Source organism: Triplophysa rosa, linkage group LG3 (assembly GCF_024868665.1).
Source record: "Triplophysa rosa linkage group LG3, Trosa_1v2, whole genome shotgun sequence".
NCBI classification, from domain to species: Eukaryota; Metazoa; Chordata; class Actinopteri; order Cypriniformes; family Nemacheilidae; genus Triplophysa; species Triplophysa rosa.
The window spans coordinates 8,071,931-8,088,209 of record NC_079892.1 but is presented as its reverse complement, the minus strand read 5'-3'; the positions used below and the strand labels follow the sequence as shown (position 1 = coordinate 8,088,209).

The window sequence follows — 16,279 nt, the reverse complement described above, 5'->3', positions numbered from 1 at the left end:
CTCATAACTTGCCAACAATGGCCCTGCAATTGCAACAACGTGTGCAAATAACCAATCTTATGTTTTAATTAGGTTCTAACCAGAAGTCGAGCACTGGAACTTCACCGGTATACGTTGACCTAGCTTACATTCCCAATCACTGCAGTGCTAAAAATGTCGATCAAGAGTTTTTCAAGAAGGTGCGTGCCGCATACTACGTCATTAGTGGAAATGACCCGGGTAGTGGTGAACCCAGCCGTTCTGTTCTGGATGCACTGCTAGAGGGCAAAGCACAGTGGGGCACTAACCTTCAGGTAACGTCTGACTTTACATTTGTATAAATGTCTCAGTTCTTCGGTGTCCATACAATGTAAGTCAATGGGGGCCAACTTTGTTTGGTTATCAGTGTTCTTTAAAATATCAACTTTGCGTGTGGCTTGATTTCCTTAACAGTATATTTCATAATTTATCTGACATTTCTTTTCTCTTTTAGGTGACTTTAATTCCGACCCATGACACAGAGGTAACTCGGGACTGGTATCAGCAGACCCATGAAAAACAACAGGATCTGAATATAATGGTCTTGGCCAGCAGCAGCACAGTGGTCATGCAGGATGAATCTTTCCCGGCCTGCAAAATAGAATTTTGAGATAGTTTTCCATTTAGAGTTTACCATTCATTTCTTATACATTTCTAATCTTTTAGACTTAGGTTACTTCAACTCTCAGCTTTCCATCAGCTATACCATTTACTATAGTTTGTACTCTAATCCTGAAAGGCAACAAAATCCCAGTGCTGTCAAAATACTTCTTATGAGCTTTGTTAATGATTTAAGCTGTTGTAATTTCATTTCTGATCGCATCTGCAATGCTTTGGCAGAAAATTGAATGTTCACTAGATAGCGGCTATGAAAATATACATATAATGTTCATAGGCTGACGTTGATCTGTGTATCTGCATTGCAAATTGAGCTTGCTAATGTTCTCAACATGATAACATAAAGTGACCAAAAATTTGACCTCTAATGCACAATACTGTCTGTAAAACAATATAAGGACATCCAAGATTACATAGTTAAATGTTCACTTTTAAATCGAATACCAGCAAATGCAGAGAAGAAAGTCCGTACACTAAATTGCTAATCCAAAGGGGATCAGTGCCAAATTATTTACCCCAGTTATCTCAAAATCTGTGAAAAAGTGCATGAGATTCATTAACAACTAGTTAAATTTAAGTCAAATAACCTGGTCTCAATATAGTGATAGCCCTGTATGAAAGATTGTGCTTGAAGAATCTTAATCTACTATCTCGTCATGAACTGCAGCTGACTAGGATAGTGAACAGTATTTGATATTACAATCATTTTACTCTAAAGCGTGATGCTTCTCTAGTTCAGACTGGGTACAATAACAGTTGTTCTGTTATTTAAAGACTGTACATTGTCCACCTGTCTCTTTAACAACTTAGACTAAAAACAAGAGCAACATGCATGCACATCAATGAAGTAGACTGCCATTACAGTCAATTACACTGTTCTGTTGCTTGAGTGAGAGTTGAATGTTGAGTGAAATGTGAATGGCCCTCAATAATGTTATAAATATTCAAGACTTATTGTTTTAGAACCTAAATCTTAGATTCCCTCAGTCCACAAGCACTTTAGGTTGTATAGTCTGTTTAGTGATTGAAATTACACTGTGTTGTGGAGAGAGTAAAAAAGGTTTCAGTGGTTACTGTGAGAGCAGACAGTGAGGTTTCTCTCATGTGCCTTTTGCAAGGACCATTAAGAAACAAGACTGTTGTTTGACTAGGAAATTGCTGGCTTACGCATTCAAAACATTGCATCTTTATAGAATAACAATTATTTATTTTGGAATTGGAAAGCCTTATAACTCATTTAGGTTTGTGCTAATAAACGTCAGATGTTTATAATTATAGCATCATGTTGCACCAAGTATGATTGCACTTTTATCTAATGAAGAAGTGGGTTTGGTAGGTAGGTAGCATCTAAATAATGTAACGCATTCATTTATTTTTAAAAGCAAATATAAACCTTTTAATCAAAAAAGAGGGGACGTTGGATATTTTTTTATCTGACAGTAGACTGAATGAAAAACTACTTTAGCTAGTTAGTATCTATTGAATTAAATGTTATTGATTACAAAAACTCAAATACCAAAATAGGACAGTGTATTTTAAGAGACAGTTTTTGTTGCTAACATTAATTGGAATTTTTGTGGAGCCCCAGTTTTACCTCTTTAAAAATTTCTTGCGGGACTTCCTATTATTTCCTTAAATATACTACAGTACATTTAGGGTGAAACAGTGGCTCTACGTGTTTGACTGCATTGTGGGCAGTATTTCACTAGTACTGAATTATCTTGGTCTCCGTTACTTAAAACAACACATTTAGGCCCCACTGGCAAATGTATATTTTTGTTAATTTAAAAGTAGCCTTGATAAAGAACAGGTGCCATTTGTTCTCCAAAACCTCCTAACTCTTCACTCCTCTATTTCACATTAAGCAAACCTCCCATATATTTTAGTACATCTAATACAGTAGTTGCTTCTTTACAGTATGTTTCAGTATTACACATTGTAGTTGACTTCATAATCATGATTTATGACAGCAGTTAAGATATCTTTGGGGTGACTGAATGGTCAGATCTTTGTTTACTCTTACTAGCTTACTGTGAATGCATACGACAGACATGGAGGTCAAAGCCTAAGAATTTACCTGTAGCTCCCCAAAATGAGCAGCTTTGGAAATAAAACTAGTTTTAGCTATAAATTGTATTATGTTAAAAATACACATTCATTTATAAACATCCGAATTAATCTTACCAATATACACAAGTAAAAGCCACACTGAGACCAATTTTTTTTTTTTATCTTTTTTTGTGGGGTGATGGGCTGTTTCTTTGGGTTGGTTGGGTGGATATTTCATATTTAATTTCAAATACCTGGCCTTAGTAATAACAAGTACTACGTGGTCTTGTTTAGCTGTGATTTCTTTACACAAAATTATTTTTGTGCTAAAGACGAATGCACTAACTTGAAATAATGTATTTGAATGTAAAAGTTGCTTTGCTGGACTTTGCTTCATCAAAACAAAATATGCACACGGAACAGATAAACCTCAGAAAATGGGTCACAGAAAGAAGTGGGTGGGTTTGAATGAGGAATTCAAATGTCACTATGTTTAGCTATTGCTGAGTTTAGTACTCGCTTACAATAATATTCCAAAACGCTGGTTTGCAGAGTGCTGTTTTACGACTACTAATAACACTACAGATGTAAGGTTTTCTCTAATATGACTTGAAATGCCAAAACAGAAATCAAAACAAATGGCGTTAACCTGTACATACTATTCAAGATACGTTCTATGGTCATTGTAATTTACTCTAAAAAGGTAACAAAGACTACAAAGATACAGTACCTCTACAATACCTGTTAGTTCAAATAAATCCTCAAAGTGCTGTACACCTTTTTGTCATGTGATGGATTAATTTGATCATATGTTATGTATACGTATCCATCTTTTGCATGTGACCTTATTAGTTGTACGCCTGAATGTAATCGTTTAATGATCAGAATTAAAACAAAACTATTTTAAGATATATTTGAACAAGCTAATTGTCTCTATGGTACTAAAATATGCATATTATAGGGCTTAGCTTCTGTTTGCCCTGAGATGTTGTTGAGAAGATGCTGTGATATTTCCTTGTTCTTTGGCGCTGTATGAATCTTAGTTCTCTTATTTCTTAGTGCAATATTCCACATTCTGTATTTAAATGCTCAAAAGTAGATTTCTGCTGATTTACTGTAAAGGGAACCATCCTGGTGATCATCATTAAAAAACATTTAGCAAAATTTGGAAATGTTTTGTGTGTGTGCGTTTTTATGCATGTTGCAAAACTGATTTTTTTTAAGCAATAAAGTTGCTCTTTCTTTGTTAATGCATTAGCTAACATAAATACTGTAAAAGTATTGTTCATTATTTAATTATTCACCTTAGTTCATGTTACTTTCAGCATTTACTAATACATTTTTTCAAATGATTTTGAGCATTTATTAATCTTTGTTTGTTCATGTTAACTAATGCATTTAATAATCTTAATAAAACTTTATGGTAAAGTGTTATTGATTAACTTAAGTTTAAAATAAACAAATTCAGTTTTCAGACAAGCAAAATCTGCATTATTTCATTTCCAGTCTTCTGTCCCATATCTTAAATGAGATTGAGACAATTTTACAGCCAACAAACATTTTTGTACAGAACAATATAATTGATAGAATATAAAAAATGATGTAAGTGCATTCTTTAAAATTCAATATTTGCCAATTTTCCTTACACACCGATTAAAACACAAATTAAAATTGTCTTCTGGAAAATCTGTAGTAGTGATGCTGTGGACACAACTTCAACTCGGAATGTTGCTTTAATGTCTATAAGGTAACAGCTATTTGATGTTATAAGCCTATTAGCTAGCTAATACCGGCGGCTGTAACAGGGTTAAATCAAGTAACCAAGTTAAAATTATGTCATCCTAGTACGTTTTTTACTCCCTTGACTCGGATTCATGTTAATTTTCATCCACAGCACATCTACATTCTTTCCAAAACTATTGGCATGATGTTGTTAGCCTCCAGTCTCTGTGGGCACTGTCCGTTGACACTAATTTGACAGCTCACACAACCCATGCCACGGCATGCTGAACTAAAAGCAGTTGCTATGACAATAATGTCCGTTTTACATTACAAGCAAGCGAAAGTTTAGGACGATAATGTGCGAGCTATAGTGACTTTTCTCCGATTCATGCCCTTAGTAAATTCAGGATTCTCCAAGGTTTTTATATAACGTTATAACTCCAATAGCTCCTATGCGATTTAAAGTATACGCCCAATTTGAAATATCATTTATTTTTAAGAAGCGGACATTGTATATTTGTATACTCCGACTGTAGCTTAGATGTCAACTCCGTGTGGGAACATAAGACGTTTGCCATATTTCTCCCCACATGGATGAAAATGAGCTAACAAGCACAGTATGACTTCATCATTAGCTCACCGTCTGCCAGCGATAACTTGTTTCACACGCACGCAAATTTTTCACAGTCACTCATCTCGCGGTGGAAGTTAATGAGCGGATCCGTCGCCATAGCAACACAGCAGCACAGCTGAGGGCTAAGCGTGAGTCATCATTGTTGCTTTGCATCACTCTCTTTGACTCGGATCGTTCAGATTGAATTTCAAAACCACACAATTAACCCCGAGACAACAACAACGACGTCACACACGTTTTGACGTGGGACGAGCAAGGCAGCTTTAACATGTTTTGCTTTTTGATCAGGGTATATTTTATACATTTGTATATTTTAAATAATTTTGTATTGAAACCTTACTTTTTGTCTTTGCCATGACGCGTGTCAATTAAATTCACAACTTGGTCAAATCAGATACAATTAAACTTGAAGTTCACACAGATTCGTATTCATAAAGACTCATATTCAGAAATACATACATAAAGCACAGGGTAATAGATTATAGTTTGTATATTGGTAGTTGTATGTGATAATTACCAATAAAACATACATTTATAGAGCTTATCTAAACTAAAATCTAAACATTTTCTAAAACAGGGACACATACTCAAACTTTGGATTAAAGGAATAGTTTATGCAAAAATGAAACTACTTACCCTTGTATAAATCCAAACCTGCATGATATTCTTTCCTCTGCTTAATATGAAGAGAAAAACTGAACAATGCTGACGGCTGTCAGTCACTAAAATTCTGCTTGACATATTTTGATCCCTATAGAAACAAATCACGCAAGTTTGGAACAATATCCGGGTAGATTTAACATAAATTTATATAAAAACACATTGCTTTGAAAGTGAAACACAAATTCACGGGCACGTTTTACATCAGATATTTTATTACATAATACAATTCTCTAAAATTAAATATTCCTACTTTAACTTTACAGAGTAAACAATTGTCAAAACAGTAGATTATATACAGTTGAAAACATTCAAGTCTTTACAGAGACTACTAAAGCTCATTTTACACACATAAAATTAAGGCACATTAATTTAACCCCAAACAATACCGTTTGCAGTATTACCACATAATAAAAATACAATTATCATTTTATTCAATGCCTGAAATATAGTGCATTAACAAAAATCTAATCTCTAAAAATGTAAAAAAAGAATAACCTCAAAATACACAAATTTAAAGACAGTGGCATAATTACATTACACTTAAAATTTCACACTGTATCAACTGGCACTATAAATCAGTGGGATCTTAGTCATTATATGTAATAATTAAAATAAAATATAATATTTCAAAACTTTGATTTGCATTATTGTGTGCAATGTAACTGCATTGGTGTCTGGTAACAATAAAAAAAATACAGAGACATGACTAATGTCTATAATGTAGCTGTCTCTCTGCCACTGAATCTACGATCATAATTACTATCCGGCTCCATCAGATTACCTAAGTACAGCGGAAAAGTTAATTACTGGTTTCACTGCTCTATTTGCTGACAGAGCAAGAGCTCAACATCAGCTAAAGTGCCTCTGTGTATTGTTCAGGCAGAAGAGTAGTTTAATACAATGGTGTGAACATTAGCAGCCTCAAAGAGGAAGTAGCTCTTTGTAACTCATTAATGCTGATCTAGGATCAGCTTCTGCCACATCAAACCTGATCCTGGATCAATAACAAAAAAGTATGAAGTAGTCTACTCGCTGTTGAATTCGAAGTTTGATGAAGGCTCAGCTAAAGATGGAGATGATGGTCCGGAGCTGGATACTGTGCTGGGGGGACCGCTGCTGTCTGCATCCGGAGTAAAAAGAGAAACGTGTCATTTTTGTCCAGTAAAAAGACATTACTACCCTATTTTATGTGCAGACAAACAAGTGAGTTCCATTGTGTATTACATACATTTTTTGTAGAAATACACACTCAACATTCATTTATAGAACCGATATTCTGTTTGTATTATCACACATTAAAAGCCATAATGTTACACAACCAAAACCAGCACAAATGCACAATTTATTTCAGAGATACTTTTTTATTCAACATGTTTCTTGTTCCCTTTTCAAAAACAAAATGAGAGTAAATGGGTTACCAGAGACTAACGCAACCTAGATTCTCTGTTACTGTGAGCAGCTGCTAAAACAGCCAAATACTTAACATAAATCACCAAACTCTCAGAGGAAATTGTGTGGCATTAAAAGCCGACAATAATTCTCTAAATGGGAGTGCTGAAACCTAAAATAAACTCAGACAACTTGAAAGATGAGTGGCATGAGCCCTCGATAAAAAACACCACAGAAATTTGAATGGTTTTCAATGAAATACAGTAACATTATGGACCATTAGCTTTTTCCATTCAAACCAATGCAAAATTAGTTTTTTTAGTGTTTTGGGCATTAGTTTATTATAGTTTCCAATACAATTCCCATCATAACCATTCAATCCATAACATTTTCTATTGTGTTTTGGGCAGGGTTCTATTGTTTTTTTAAACCGTGACAGAATTGTGGGAAATTTTTTATAGTTTACATTACAGTGTAGTATCAAAAGTATAGTCTAGGCCAGGGTAATACCTCATTAATTATCACAAGTGCATTAAATAATTTATTATTTTCTTATACTTTAAAACTTTTGAACGGCAGGTGAGTGATATGCTGAGGTAAACTCACACCAGAGAGGTCGGCTAGGTGGCTGGCTCAGCTGGACCGGGGTGGTCATTGGGGTATCCTGACTTTCAGCATCCATGGAGGGCTGCGTGTCAAACATGGCAGACAGAGCTAGAGACAAAAATAGACAACAAACCCTCAAATAATTTCAAACCCATAAAACCTATGAGTTCATAAATGAAGACATTTGTGAACTAACTGTTAAATGGAATAGACGTGAATCTGTGTGTGTGTGTCCGCTTACATTTTAGCCTCTTGAATTGCGTCTCGCTTCCATTTTTACACACCGCCGTGAGGAATTCATCCACCTGCTTGAGGGACAGCGAGTTGTGTAGCGTCTCCAGTGGATAGATAGAGGGCACCATAGAGCAACCTTCAAACCCTGCAGCAGACACACAAGCACATGGTCCAAAACACACACAACAACTATGAGCCGTCATACCGCTGTCCCACAAACATTCATTCAAGCACAGCAGCATGTGCTTCTACTGAAACGGCACAAAAGTACAGAAGACTATGCTATCTCAGCGATCGCAAAGTAATCTACTTTGTGATATACAGTAAACAGTAATCTACAGCAGCACACGATGCAACCCAAACCACAAACTAAGATGACAAAGCTGAAGCCTCTGATAGCATTGAATAAAATTGCCATGTGATACGTTGCCTAAAATGTAATTTATTGTTGGCAATGTATTACACTATTACTTTAAAATAGATGCCATATTTAATTTAATGCAAATGAAAAAAGGCATATAGAATATTTCATGCTTAATATTCCAAGCCCATGGTTTCTATTTATGATCTACTAGTGGACTTTTATTAATCACAGACTAATTTTCATGTTAAACTTAATATGGCATGTGTAGCTCAAATACAGAAACTCTTCTGCAACCATGGCAACCCCATCTCTACAGAACCCTTTTCTCTTGGTCCATTAACAGGGTTTGGCTTTTTAATACAGTACAGTACACGGTAGTATCAGTTTAAAGGGATAGTTCATCCAAAAAGAAAAATCTGTCATCATTTACAGACCCTCAGGTTGTTTCAAACCTGTATAAATGTATTTGTTCCAATGAACACAGAGAAAGATATTTGGAAAGATGTTAGTAATTTTCAGTTCTGGGACATCATTGACTACCGAAGTAGGAAAGAGAATAATAGTTTTTTTTTGGTTCTGTTGAACACATACATAATGAGATATTTTGAAGAATTTAGGGAAAAAAAGAGTTCTAGTGACTACCATTTAATTCTTCCTACTATGGCAGTCAATGATGTCATGGAACTGAAAATTACTAACATTCTTCCAAATATCTTTCTCCGTGTTCATGGGAACAAAGTAATTTATACAGGTATGAAATTACAAAAGGGTGAGTAAATGATGACAGAATTTTCATTTTTTGGGCAAACTATCCCTTTAACACCCAGCAAAATTAAAGACTTATGAGCTTTACATGTTTGTTTGTTTGTTTGCTTATCTAACCAACAAAAATATCACCAAACTCAAAAACAAGTGTAAAACTATAATAACCCTACTACATTTGTTTAATAAGATGCTAAATATTTCTCAGTTTGTGCCTGTGTTTATGTTAACGGTAATGTAATTAAATAACGGCAAAGTGCAAACACTGTCTTAGTTTATAGCAATTTCTTGCCAAGCCAACTAATGTTTTTCCCTAAAACACCCAGAAAAAAACAGTTCAAGACATCTTCACAGATTTCTTTTTGACATACTACAGCAGTTCGCTGTGACCAAAAACTCTCAAAACTGAAAAAAAAGTGAAAAGTAAGACATAATGATAGTTCATTTTGATCAGAGGCTGTCAAGTTCCAAACACGTGACGACTTTTACATTTCTTTCCTTGTGTTCCACTGAAAAAATCAGAATACATGTTTGACACAAAAAGTGAGTCAAGATTTTTCATTTATGGACAGTCTGTTCCTTTAATTCCACTAAAATCCTGTGTTTCAGGCGGCTTTGTTTTGCATTGCAAATGAAGTCGACATGCTGTGTGGAGACACCATATGGCAACATCTACAAATATGACTGGCTGCTTTTAAGTCCCAACACAGTGGCAGGCTCAGATTCAACAACTAAAAACTAAACATTAACATGATTTATGTCTCCGAGCCAATGGTTCAGAAATTCAATTTTCCTAAATATGTTGCGGACAGTAAAAATGGCTTCGCAAGTTGTTACAGTATACTTACTCTATGTAGGCATCAACATAAGCAAGCTGTCTCCGCCAAACCATACGCACAGACATGCAGTAAGAAAAGTTAAGATGACAGAAAAAAGCTGCATTAGCATAAAAAGAAATAAAACAGCATAAAATACAGTAAGATACTGTAAATGGTCACAGATACAGCATCTGCATCTGAAGCCCCATAGACTGATAGCGTACATTTACAACACAAATACGAAAATGAGAACTGGATCTGGGAGACGACAGAGCGAATGACACGCGGGCTGACCAGAAAGGCATTCTGGGGGTTCCTGGTGGGTGCGGAGCCAATTGGTGAGCAGGCGCAGGTGGTAGGAACAGTGATGTAGGTGATGGGTCAGAACAGGGTCAACAGAAAGCCCACCCAGCAGTTTTGATACATGCTGCTCATCGAAGAGCATCTCTGAGGAGAAAGAGTGAGGAAAGAGAGGGGGAAATGGGGAATAGAAGTTAGGAGGTAAAACAGGGGACGATACCAACAGAGGACAACAAATGGAGGAATTCTGAGAAGGTTGAGAAGAGGAACGAGGAAGGTGACAAGACTGATATATATCGATAATGCTGATCAAGTCATATTTTGCACAATAATAAAAGTGCTGTATGTAGATTTTCAAGATGACAAAAGGCAAGTCTATTTTGAGCAAGTATTGTATGAAATTAATGTGAATTTTGTTCAATTTGGTGTATATCATTTATAACTTGCTTGAATTAAATGAATACATTTAATTTCAATCATTTCAGTTGCTTCTTAATGGGCAAGGAATGAAAAAGTCTCAACAAAGGCCACCTTTGTACTTCTGGCTTTGGACTATTTCATCAATGAAATAAGAGAAAAATGTATCTGCTGATAAACGAAATGGAAAATTGCGAAAGGTAGGAAATGAGTGCAGTGAGTGACAGAATGAGGAGGAGTGGGAGGAGGAGAGAGTGGTGAGGTAAGCGAAGAGGTGGGAGGGATGAAGGAGAAACAGAGAAGATTAGGCTGGGATGAAGATGACGAAGGAGAAGAGGAAAGAAACGAGAATCTATACAGCAGCCACAGCTTCTGTTTCAGCCCCGCTGGGATGTTTGTTCCTCAATGACTCAGCAACACATAATTAATGACCCCAAATTAATGTTTTTATAAGGTCTTACAGCTATTTTCAGAGGCGGTTAGAAGCCAGTGAGGACGAAAGGTTTAGAACTGTGATTTGAGGAAGATGTACCATTTTGATAGGGGAGACTTGGTCTGTAGTAGTGGTTGAATGGCCGGTTTGATGGGCTTTAGTTTCCCTCAAGGGGTGCTGAACTGCCACATATTACTTTTCCCTTGACTGCAACTGTTACTAGAAAAAACCCAACCTCAAAAAATGTGATTAAACTAGATTCCCGACAGGGCGTCCATATTAAAGAAATATATTTATACTAAATCGAAGTTCAACTTGATCTACAGAACTTGTGGTGTAATATTTATCACCACCAAAAATTGGACTTTGACATTAAAATACATACAGTATAGCTTAAAATAGTATAGAATAAAACCTAAATTGTATTGAACCATTATTACTCCAATAAATTATTTGAAAAACAACTTAACCTCAACTTGTACTGTATTTTCTTCATCTGAAGGTTCTGTTCTTCATGAGCACCATAAGGCTTGTTTTATGAGAAAAGTGCTGTACGTTATTACAACCTGCAGATATTCATCAAGTTGGTTTAAAATAGGACACAAATATAGAGAAAATCGAAAACTTCTAAACGCATCTCAAGAAGCCAGCATATTAAAAATACACTCATATTATGAGTAAACATCTCGTAAATGCTATTCGATGTTTTGAAACAGAAATGGCTGCTTCTTACTGACAGATGAGCAAAATAAGAAACATCATTTTTATAAGGTTTATCACGTAATAAATTGATTTTAAAAAAGGAAGAGTTAACCAAAATGAGAATTCTGTCATGCAATTTATGTTATTTAAAATAAATAGTTTAAAGCTGAATGTTCCAGCTGGTGTTTTCGTGTGATGAAAGTGAAGGGTGAACTTACGTTTCAGTTTCTCCCCACACAAAGAACAACATATGGCTTGAGAAAACTTGAAATATATTAGATAAGTTGTACAGACTCTTTTGATGCCATTGTGGCACTTTTTTAGTCCCATTTCAAGTTTAACAACCTCGGATCCTCGTCTACTATAACAGCGTAGAAGAGAGCAATGTCGACTTTCTTCAAAACGTCTTTTGTGTTCCACAGATGAAAGAACAACTTTTATTTTTGGGTGAACTATCCATTGAATCATCACCCCATTTGCAGTAGGTGACAAAGCCAAGCTCTTCAAGCACAGTTTGAATTACAGGGTTGTTCAGTCAAAAATACAAAATCTGTCATCATTTACTCACCCTTTTGTTATTTCAAACCTGTAAGATTTACTTTCTTCCACAGATCACAAAAGAAGATATTTTATTTATTGATTATATTATTTAAGAAGACAGCACCCATTGACTTGCATTGGTTTTGTGTTCATACAATAGAAGTGAATAGGTGCCGGCGCTGTTCGGTTACCAACTTTCTTCATAATATCTTATTCTGTGTTCTGCGGAAGAAAGAATGTCATACAGGTTTGAAATGACAGGAGGGTGAGTAAATGATGACAGAATTTGCATTTTTTTGTGAACCATCCCTTTAGATGACAAAACATTACCATGAACAATTAAGATATATGAAGATGTCCATTGTAATGCACTGAAGGCACAGCATATGCAATGTCATCATCTAAGCATTACTGGTGAAAAAGTTTCTCTTCACAGATATCAGGTGCATCAACATTTTCATAAATGAGTGAAAACTGATTTTCCACACAAACAACAATATATCAAGAGTGATATATTGGGTACAACCCATGCAACAAGCCAATCAGACAGAAGAATGAATGAAGATGGGTGTGTCTTGTGAGAAATGAAATGAAAAGGGTGATGAAAAACTATTACAGAGATTTAAATGTAAAAATAACAAAAATCACAACTGTTCTAAATTACGAAGTCTACTCAACCGTAGAGCGCATGCAAAGAGAGTGTCAAAAACATGGATTCAAAATCTCCAAACATACCATTAGTCGGATGCCTGGCATACGACACAGAAAACCGCTTTACTGCCGGCATAGACAGCAGCTCTAAGGGGAAAAAAAGAGGCACTCGGAGTTACTCTTGTCATCGTGCCCCTCCGCATAGAAAAGTAAATTCAATCTCAAGCAAAGCTTCCAGCATTTATATTCCTCACACCAGAACGCAAAACCTGCCAAGCTTTTGTCTCTCATAAAACCATCTATATCAGCAGGTAAATGAAACAGCAGGGCCAGATGTCGCCCTTTAATGGTGGGATTGAGAAACACTATAACAACAGATGGGCAAAACAAAATACCCAGAATTCTCAGTGCTAGAATGTGCTTTTGGGTGCGACAGCATGACAAGGCAGTATTTTGGGTGCAATTTTAAATGTCTTAAATTCTCAAAGACACAGTGACACCCTGTGGACAAAACTGTTACAGTGATAGTTTACCCAAAAATGAAAATTCTGACATCATTTCGAACCCGTTTGACTTTCGTTCACAGAACACAAAGTAAGATATTTTAGAGAATGTTGTTAACCGGCACCCATTCACTTGCATTGGTTTTGAGGCCATACAGAAGTGAATGGGTGCTGGCGCTGTTCGGTTACCAACTTTCATCAAAGTATCTTTAAAGAAAGTCATACAGATTTTAAATAACAAAGGGTGAGTCAATAATGTCACAATTTTTATTTTTGGGTGAACTATCTCTTTAATGTGACAAGCCAAGTAACGTTTTTTTTAATGAAACGAATATAATGCTGTGGAATATAATGATGCCAGAATTGATTTTATATTTTTGATGCCATATTTATTTCAGTGCAAAAATATACAGACAACCATAAGTGTCAAGACTTTAAAATATTCCCCTCGGCATAAAATGGACGCGCGCGCCGGGACTGCAGCTAACTTCCGTGTTTGGCTAGTGTCTGATAATATAACTACTTATATTTAATTTAATTTATGTTAATATTATTATATTATTATATAATAATTGTATTAAATAAACGATTTGTTGAATTTCGTTGTATTTTCATTTTATTAAATAAACAATTTGTTGAATGGGTCCTGTAGTTTGGTCGCATTTAAAGAAACTGTATGATACATTGACATCTAGCGGTTGAGCTTGGTATCGCAGTCTTAAAGTTAAAAACATTGCAGAGACAAATTTAGCCATTTAACGGTTCTTCTCGGCTTCTTTTGCTTGTTATCAGAAATAATCTACAGGCACTCTATTGTTTGTGAATGTGTACCGGAAGTTAAGGGCAGTCCACAAACGTTTGTTTATGTTGTCTCTTTGAAACTGTCTATACATTTCGAAAATCAGAAAAGAGAATGTGACAAATAATTAATCAAAAAACCAGACGATTGATTGTCTAAAACCAAACAAAATGCAATTCACGCGTTTGCTTTCACATTTATGTCTGTAAACACATTAGTTTAGGTCACAAAAAATATATTTGTAACATATAATTCAGTAACTGTGGAAAAAATCCCTTGTGTTTTACCCACATTTGGTGGTTAAAAAAGCATGTGAACTGAATGAACTTAGAGTTTCATAGTAAATCAAATATAAAGGTAATCTTTGACAGCAGCACTGGATCTACTTACCTGTCAATCAAATTGAGTTTTAAACTGCTGGTTATGTGCGACATTAAAAATAAATTACAGTCCAATTGGAGAAAAAAAACAAAGAAAAAGATGAATGGCAATACCAGTTGTAAACATGGCTTGATGAGTCAGAGACACATCGCGCGTTTCGAGCATTTAGACTGACTATTCATGCAAGTCAGAAGACTATTCATGCAAACAGAGACAGCTCCTGCTGCGTGCAGTACTTTGGTAAATGCTTGAGTGAAATTTAGTAACGTTACATCAAGTACTCTGAAAAGCGGCATAAATTTAAAAGGTGAAGCGTGTTATTTCTGCAACACTAGGGGCACCGAACAAAACTGCAATGCTTGTTGAGAAGCCCCACTGGGCCGAACAAAACAGCATTGGCCAAACATGTCATGAGTTTGGGGCGGGGTTATCAGTTTGCTGACCAATAACAGACAGTGAAACTCATTTCGTTAGATGGCGCTAGCAGCACAGTATTACACACTTCACCTTTCACATGTAGGTGAGGTAAACTCCTGTATATGTATGTGTGTGAATGGGACATACCGACTCGAGAAGCCAGACTCTTGAAGGGCTTTTTGCGGGGAACTCGTGCTAGGTCTCTCAGGTTGGGGTAGGAGGCGCTGAAAAGCCCTGCACACTGGGCGCCTGGGTGTGGAAGGGGACGTAGGGTGGAGTTGTGAACGGGTGGTTAGTACTGGTTAGTTTTTATGGGTTAACATGCATATGTGTTTTAAAACAAGTACAAAGATGGTCTTTTTATACACATTTAAACAGAAATTATATTTAGCCCATGCAATTCGAGTGGACTCATATGAACAAAGCGACGTTTCTAAAATTAGCCACTAGATGACAGTACTGAGAAACATAAATTACTTGTTTGACATGCAAATTGGACATGCCACATGCACTTTGTTAAAAAAAAAGTGTCTTTAGTGAGGTGCAGATATACAAAGACTTTCAGCCACAATTTCTGAACTTTATGGAGCTCCAAAACAACCAGACAGTTGGCACCCTGTCACCTTGTAAGTGTTCTTGAACATAGAACCAGAATGGACAAGAATAGCAATATCAGAGTCTTGCCAGTAGCCATATTTAGACCCCGACTGGCAGCGTGGGCACATTTTTGACGCAGTGGGAACGGCAAGATTTGATCTCTGCTCTGAATACACTTGGCAGGGTTTTTGAACTATGTCATTGATGCCATACATAAGTGTACACGAGCGTGTTCAATGGTCAGCAAGAGAGGTTTTTCCATCGAGCGTGTTGACAGCACAAATGTAGTGTATCTGCTACACGAAGGTTAAAAACAACACATGAAATTTGATTCCCACCTAACCCGCTGGGTTTGATGTCCGGGGACTGGCGAGAAGACGATGGGAAAATACGAAACGCGGCTCCGCGGGAAGACATGTTGCTCTCGGAAAGAACCTGCAAACAAAGACATTCACAAACATAAATAATATATTAAAATAATATAAGCAATTTGAAAACAAACTGTTCTCATTCTGAATGCTGATGGTCGATAGCCTGGTCAATCTACTACTGTATTTGTATTCGTACTTTATTTTATTTTAAAGGGGTAGTTCACCCAAAAATGAAAATTCTTTCATCATTTATTCCCCCTCATGTCATTGAAAATCTTGTATATGACTTTT

At 36.0% G+C, this 16,279-nt stretch overlaps 2 protein-coding genes across 9 annotated transcripts in view; one reads left to right on the top strand and one right to left on the bottom strand.

Annotated features, from left to right (window-relative positions):
- LOC130552185 (UPF0235 protein C15orf40 homolog) overlaps positions 1-3,857 on the top strand; it is a 46,601-nt gene extending 42,744 nt beyond the window's left edge. For all 3 annotated transcript variants that reach the window (XM_057330353.1, XM_057330354.1, XM_057330356.1), the window contains 2 exons: positions 73-293; positions 473-3,857. In XM_057330353.1, coding sequence (XP_057186336.1) covers positions 73-293; positions 473-628 — 377 coding nt within the window. In that variant the 3' untranslated portion in view covers positions 629-3,857. The remainder of the gene's footprint in view (positions 1-72; positions 294-472) is intronic.
- Positions 3,858-5,894: 2,037 nt separating this feature from the next.
- The window catches only part of ppip5k1b (diphosphoinositol pentakisphosphate kinase 1b), a 32,323-nt gene continuing 21,938 nt past the window's right edge, over positions 5,895-16,279 (bottom strand). For 2 of the 6 annotated variants that reach the window (XM_057329300.1, XM_057329301.1), the window contains 6 exons: positions 15,956-16,052; positions 15,168-15,269; positions 13,005-13,067; positions 7,941-8,078; positions 7,700-7,807; positions 5,895-6,824 (listed from right to left, as the gene is read on the bottom strand). In XM_057329300.1, coding sequence (XP_057185283.1) covers positions 6,730-6,824; positions 7,700-7,807; positions 7,941-8,078; positions 13,005-13,067; positions 15,168-15,269; positions 15,956-16,052 — 603 coding nt within the window. In that variant the 3' untranslated portion in view covers positions 5,895-6,729. The remainder of the gene's footprint in view (positions 6,825-7,699; positions 7,808-7,940; positions 8,079-13,004; positions 13,068-15,167; positions 15,270-15,955; positions 16,053-16,279) is intronic. The other 4 variants (XM_057329304.1, XM_057329305.1, XM_057329302.1 and 1 more) reach the window with 3 other exon arrangements.